Source organism: Triticum urartu, chromosome 2 (genome assembly GCF_003073215.2).
Source record: "Triticum urartu cultivar G1812 chromosome 2, Tu2.1, whole genome shotgun sequence".
Taxonomy (NCBI): domain Eukaryota; kingdom Viridiplantae; phylum Streptophyta; class Magnoliopsida; order Poales; family Poaceae; genus Triticum; species Triticum urartu.
In genome coordinates, this window is record NC_053023.1 from 510,301,710 (window position 1) to 510,308,889 (window position 7,180).

At 45.9% G+C, this 7,180-nt stretch overlaps 1 protein-coding gene across 1 annotated transcript; it reads right to left on the reverse strand.

The window, feature by feature from the left end:
- Positions 1-269: 269 nt before the first annotated feature.
- LOC125538332 lies at positions 270-1,278 on the reverse strand. The gene has a single exon (XM_048701590.1). It carries the CDS (start codon positions 1,127-1,129, stop codon positions 512-514), a length of 618 nt encoding a protein of 205 aa, XP_048557547.1. The 5' UTR covers positions 1,130-1,278; the 3' UTR covers positions 270-511.
- Positions 1,279-7,180: the final 5,902 nt, after the last annotated feature.

Here is a 7,180-nt window from a genome sequence, read left to right on the forward strand (position 1 = left end):
TGTTCAGATGAACTGTAATTACACTTACGCCACTCATGAACACTTAGTCCGCGTTCGGATTCCCTCCACTCCATGGCTCCGCGCCGGAGCGGAGCGGCAATCCAACTGATTAAAGCTATAATTTACAGAGTTACTTAAAGCCCGCTCCGTGCGCTCCGCTCCGCGGATGACTACCGAACGCGGCCTTAATAACTCATACCCGTCGAGTATAATTCACCACAAGATCGTGATTCATGACAGGGCACATCTCCTGGGCAGTGACAAGTGGGTACAGAAGAATCTCCACGGGTCTTGACTTTCTATATATTTTACAGAAACAAAAGGAGTAGCAAGGAAGATGATGCAAAACAATGGAGTGATATATGCCGAATTCCTCTGTATCCGATGGACTCTAGTTACACCCATCATGAACGCTTAATTACTCATGTCCGTCTAGTATAACTTAACTCACTCGGCATTTGCATCACAGGGCGATTGTGCATGCTGTACGTGTGCTGTGTGCATGTACGCATCACTCTGCCGCGTTGGCCTTGTGGCGCCGATGCGCGGCGGAGACGGCCGTCTTCTCGACGACGAAGAGCCTCTTGAAGATCCTCATGAGCAGCACCCAGCTGCCGCTCCGGCGGTAGTACTGCCCCGTCGCGCCGGCCCTCGACGACGCCCGCAGCATCGGCGCGCACCCGCGCCCGCGCTCCCCCGCCTCCGACTCCGTGTCCGACAGCTCGTCCAGCCCGCACGCCGCCGCCGTCTTCTTCGGGCAAGAACCGGCGCGCCGCAGCGCCTCCAGCTCCTCGTTGAAGTTCTCCCACAGCTTGTCCATCTTGTCCTCGCCGTCCGCGCCGGTAGCGCGCACGACCGCCCCTTCTTCATCCGCTTCTCCTCCCCTCTCCCCCTTGGACCGTCGTCCGGCGGCCGAGTCCGACGACGTGGGCTCTTGCTCTTCCATGCCGTCGGCGGTTCGGCGGCTCACCACGGCCACCACCGGTGCAACGGCGACGCCGTCGCCGGGAAACCAGAGCGGCGAGGAGGCGAAGTGGGGGAAGGGGAGAAGGCGGTGGTGGTGATGTAGGAACAGTGGCTCCGCATGCTCTGCCGCGGCGGCCGTTGTAGGGAAGGTGAAGTCGTCCATCGCTGGACGCGGTCTCTCTATAGATAATCAGCACCTACCTCGCTGTTGCTGCTCGTCTGCCTGGCTGTTGGTTGGGACAAGGATATGAAGCGAATGTGAATCCGGTTGGCTCGTGCCACTGCTAGCTCTCTGCCGGTGGTACTTGCTACGAGTGCTCTAGAGCTGGAGTACTATTTTACTAGTTGCCAGGTCAATATGTACATACTCCTTTTATTTCTTTATACAAAGCCACAAACTCATATTACACGTATCAAGATAAAATTTAATGACTGCTTTATGTCAATTTTTTTCTCGTTAACCGAGGTCATTAATACATCATAAGCATGCAACGAATGAATGGGAAGAAAATAGTTAAATGTCATTATGACTACATGCATGTAAGTATTAAAAAATTGATAGTATAAGGAAAGATGCAAAATGTATTTTTGATAGCGACCGAGTAAATTAATTTGAAGGCATAAACAAGACATGCGCTCGTGTTATGGACGTTACAACATCTACACCTGGTCAGAGATCTCTCAGAAAATCGTGACCCAGCTGCCCTTCTTGTACCGGTGTTATGTTTCCGGACTGACCGACACTCCTCATGTTCAGAGGTGAATATGAGGAGGCTGACCCACCACAACCCCACATATGCCATGTCGGAACCGGCCCAGTTTGACCCACCCTGACCCCACATATGTTCGTTCATATCCGCATCTCTGAGCAAACTCTAGTTACTCCACTTCACGCCGCTCCTAAGCTCCTGGCCCGTGATCTCCTGTCTTCTCCTGCATGACGGGCAGCGTATCAGACTCTAAGATTTTTCGATACATTGACAGGGACCTTGTCCCATGCAGAGACGAGGAGGAGATGACCATCCGTGTGGCTCTTCGCCGCTCCTGAGAGGGTTGTGTCCGACCGCAATCCGAGTTGATTCGGTGGGAATCCATTGCGCCCACACAAATAGCGCTTGGATCCGTGGTGCACTAGTAGAAAACGGGCCATTTGTCCCTGTTCCAGAGGCCCATTAGCCATGGTTCTGGAACCCCAACCCTCTAGTCCCGATTCGCTTACGAACCGGGACAGAAAGGGCTCCACGTGGCCGCTCCGGGGCACCCAGGTAGGAGTACCTTTGGTCCTGGTTGGTAACACCAACCGGGACCAAAAGGCATCCACGCGTCAGCAGTTGGCAGGAGCAGAGGTTTTTTGTTTTTTTAAAGGAGGGGGGTTAGGGGGTTTTGGAGGGCTAATTTAGGGGTTTCTTATATTGTGTTAGCTAGCTAATAGAGATAAGTGACCTCTCTTATCTCTGTACTTGGTCGACGCTAGCTACTATACCTATAGAGAGAACTTGACACGCTAGCTAGTAAGCAAATGAAGGAACCATCAATTACACAAAATCGTCATGAACATATACAGAGAGGAGTGCACCTCTCTTTCTCAGAGAGATTTGTCGAACAACAAGTTTTCGTATATCTATCCGACGCTACTAGCTACATATATATAATATAAAATCTCTTACAATCCCTAACATCTCATGTCTATATCAATTTCCACATGGTATTCTCTGGCTTTATTGATGACGTGGTCAAGAAAGAATCCCGCCAATTCCTCTTGAATTGCTCGTATGCGATCTTGTGGTAGGAGTTCATCCCACATCTGTCAGATCTAAATTGAAGAATAGGGTCAATACATGTATATGAATGAAACTCAACACAAATGATGGTAATAATATAAAATTGTGAATATTTTTGCTTACGCACTTCATATTGTTTTTTAGAGTAGCCCGCTTATTAGAGGCCGTCGCGTTGTAGATGAACTCGCAAACGTAGTATCCACAAAAATCATTGCCGGATTCCTGCCACAAGCACTTTCCGAGAAATAGAGGTCAATCAAACTGATAAGCAAGCATGCTAAATTATATTGATGAAACTAGCTAGAATCAATGGGAGATGCGCGGAACTAGGTAGTAATACTTACTTTCGGGTGTGTAAATCGCAGCTCGCTCGACAGTCCCGGAGAAATTACGGTGAACTCTTTCCAAACCCTGCCAGACAAAGAAAATAACTACTTGATATCAAGAAATAAACAAAGTTGCCGATATGGTGCGATAATGATGGATTGAACTTACTTCTGGAGCATTTGAATCATGTCCACATAGTCATTGGGATCTATTCATCTCGAGTTTAAGATGGTTACTACTCCCCGCTCGAGCTTAATCTCTAGGAGAATATAGTGGAAGTTGCGCACGCATGCATAACTCATCAGTTACATTACTATAACCTCGAGTAATAAGGGAAACCGAATATGCACACGATAGTAACACTCGAAGTTGTAAGGAAAGAGTATTTTATCTTTTCTTTGATTTTTGAGCAACGATTTTAGCAAGTTGTCCTCGGTTTCTGTGACATTCATTTTAACCGTCCATTCATGTATGATATTTGGGTTAATGAACCCAATGTGATAGATTTGTGCTTTTCTGCATTCGACAATCTTCATCTGCATAATATAGCGAGGATAATTATATATACACATGCAATGAAATAGATGAGCTATATACAAAGACTTAATTACAGAAGTAGTACTTACATAGTAGCAAGTCACGAGTGTTTTGTCGAGGGCTTTTTGATTGTATAACTGGAATAACTCGTCAAATTCAACAGAGAACAGACCAGTTCCAACGAGGCCGTGCTCCTCTTTAATTCTCATTGTCAAAACATCCTTCCCAGACTCGCTGCATGTTTTCATGTACCATTCATGGAATCTTTGCATCATCGTTGATAGAGGCGGATTTCCATCTTTGATGAGAGGATTCTCGTACTGGTATCCGAATTCGTCCATCTCCATTGTTTCAAACACTACATCATCGCCCAGGTAATCAGCAGGATTGGTACCGGGCACCATCCCCGGCAGATTAGCAACGATATCGCTAGACACCTTGAGCGGGGGGGACGATTGGTTCGCCTGTTCACCGAGCTGGGGAATTTTCTTCCCACTTCTTTGTTCTGCTAACCTTTTATCACTGGAAGTAGTTCCTAACCGCCGCGCATCTTCATATGTCTTTTTAAGAGCGTGGACATAGTTGGAATCCGGCGAAGGCGGTGGTGGCCGCTTCAGGGCATCGATAGTGCGCTTCGCTTTCACCGGATCTATCATCTCCTTCGGAGGTGGAGGTTTTTTGTAAAAAATTCCCTCACTTCGGCTTCACAGATCTCCGCGCTTTCCTTCTAGGTCCTCTCGTATGATAACTTTTCCAGAGTCTTGAGAGATGGACCGTATCTGAATTACCTCCCGCCTCTGGCTGTACTACTAGCCGCCGGAGCGGTGATACGTCTCCAACGTATATATAATTTTTGATTGCTCCATGCTATATTATCTAATGTTTTGGACATTATTGGGCTTTATTATCCACTTTTATATTATTTTTGGGACTAACCTATTAACCGGAGGCCTAGCCCAGAATTGCTGTTTTTTGCCTGTTTTAGGGTTTCGAAGAAAAGGAATATCAAACGGAGTCCAAACGGAATGAAACCTTCGGGAATGTGATTTTCTCACCGAATACAACTCACGAGACTTGGACCCTACGTCAAGCCAATTAACAGGAGGCCGCGAGGTAGGGGGGCACGTCTGCCCCCCCAGGCGCGCCCTCCATCCTCGTGGGCCCCCTGTTGCTCCAACGACGTACTTCTTCCTCCTATATATATATCCACGTACCCCCAAACGATCAGATATGGAGCCAAAAACCTAATTCCACCGCCGCAACTTTCTGTATCCACGAGATCCCATCTTGGGGCCTGTTCCGGAGCTCCGCCGGAGGGGGCATCGATCACGGAGGGCTTCTACATCATCATCCAAGCCCCTCCGATGAAGTGTGACTAGTTTACTTCAGACCTACGGGTCCATAGTTAGTAGCTAGATGGCTTCTTCTCTCTTTTTGGATCTCAATACAATGTTCTCCCCCTCTCTCGTGGAGATCTATTCGATGTAATCTTCTTTTTGCGGTGTGTTTGTTGAGATCGATGAATTGTGGGTTTATGATCCAGTCTATCTATGAATAATATTTGAATCTTCTCTGAATTCTTTTATGTATGATTGGTTATCTTTGCAAGTCTCTTTGAATTATCAGTTTGGTTTGGCCTACTAGATTGGTTTTTCTTGCCATGGGAGAAGTGCTTAGCTTTGGGTTTGATCTTCGCTGTCCTTTCCCAGTGACAGAAGGGGTAGCAAGGCACGTATTGTATTGTTGCCATCGAGGATAACAAGATGGGGTTTTTATCATATTGCATGAAACTATCCCTCTACATCATGTCATCTTGCTTAAGGCGTTACTCTGTTTTTGACTTAATACTCTAGATGCATGCTGGATAGCGGTCGATGAGTGGAGTAATAGTAGTAGATGCAGGCAGGAGTCAGTCTACTTGTCTCAGACGTGATGCCTATATACATGATCATACCTAGATAATCTCATAACTATGCTCAATTATGTCAATTGCTCAACAGTAATTTGTTCACCCACTGTAGAATACTTGTGCTCTTGAGAGAAGCCACTAGTGAAACCTATGGCCCCCGGGTCTCTTTCTCATCATATCAATCTCCATCACTTTATTATTGCTTTGCTTTTTTACTTTGCCTTTTACTTTTCACTTTGCATCTCTATACCAAAAATACCAAAAAAATTATTTATCATCTCTATCAGATCTCACTTTCATAAGTGACTGTGAAGGGATTGACAACCCCTAAGCGCGTTGGTTGCGTTGAGCTATTGTTTTTGTGTAGGTACGAGGGACTCGCGCGTAGCCTCCTACTGGATTGATACCTTGGTTCTCAAAAACTGAGGGAAATACTTACGCTACTTTGCTGCATCATCCTCTCCTCTTCGGGGAAATCCAACGCAGTGCTCAAGAGGTAGCAAGAAGAATTTCTGGCGCCGTTGCCGGGGAGTCTGCGCAAAAGTCAACATACCAAGTACCCATCACAATCCCTATCTCCCGCATTACATTATTTGCCATTTTCCTCTCGTTTTCCTCTCCCCCACTTCACCCTTGCCATTTTATTCACCCTCTCTCTCTCTATCCTCCCTCTCTTTCTCTATTTGCCTCTTTTACCCATTTGCCTTTTGTTTGCTTGTGTGTTAGTTTGTTTGCTTGTCGTTATGGCTACTCTCATATCTTCTCCGTTGTCTCCCAAGAATGAAGTTCTAAATTTTAAACAAAGGGAGGGAGAAAATCTAAAAGATGCTTGGTATGGAATTTGCAATGCTCAAAATAGATCTACCAGGAAGCAATCTACTTCAGTTCTTCTCCGCAATTTTTATGTAGGTGCTAGTCCTTGGTATAGATATATCCTGGATACCATTACCGGAGGGAATTTCTTGGGTAGCCATACTTTTGATTCTTATAATGCTATGTTAGATTTATTGTTGGAAATATGCCCTAGAGGCAATAATAAAATGGTTATTATTATATTTCATTGTTCATGATAATTGTCTATTGTTCATGCTATAATTGTGTTATTCGGAAATCGTAATACATGTGTGAATACATAGACCACAACATGTCCCTAGTGAGCCTCTAGTTGACTAGGTCGTTGATCAAAAGATAGTCATGGTTTCCTGACTATGGACATTGGATGTCATTGATAACGGGATCACATCATTAGGAGAATGATGTGATGGACAAGACCCAATCCTGAGCATAGCTCAAAGATCGTGTAGTTCGTTTGTTGTAGCTTTTCTGAATGTCAAGTATCATTTCCTTATACCATGAGATTGTGCAACTCCCGGATACCGTAGGAGTGCCTTGGGTGTGCCAAACGTCACAACGTAACTGGGTGACTATAAAGGTACATTACAGGTATCTCCGAGTTGGGTTGGCACGAATCGAGACTGGGATTTGTCACTCCGTATGATGGAGAGGTATCTCTGGGCCCACTCAGTAATGCATCATCATAATGAGCTCAATGTGATCAAGTGGTTGATCACGGGATCATGCATTATGGTACGAGTAAAGTGACTTGCCGGTAACGAGACTGAACAAGGTATTGGGATACCGACGATCGAGTCTCGGGCAA

Bases quoted from the DNA above. Each gene is read 5' to 3' on its own strand.
- LOC125538332 (XM_048701590.1), bottom strand. From the start codon at position 1,129: ATGGACGACTTCACCTTCCCTACAACGGCCGCCGCGGCAGAGCATGCG.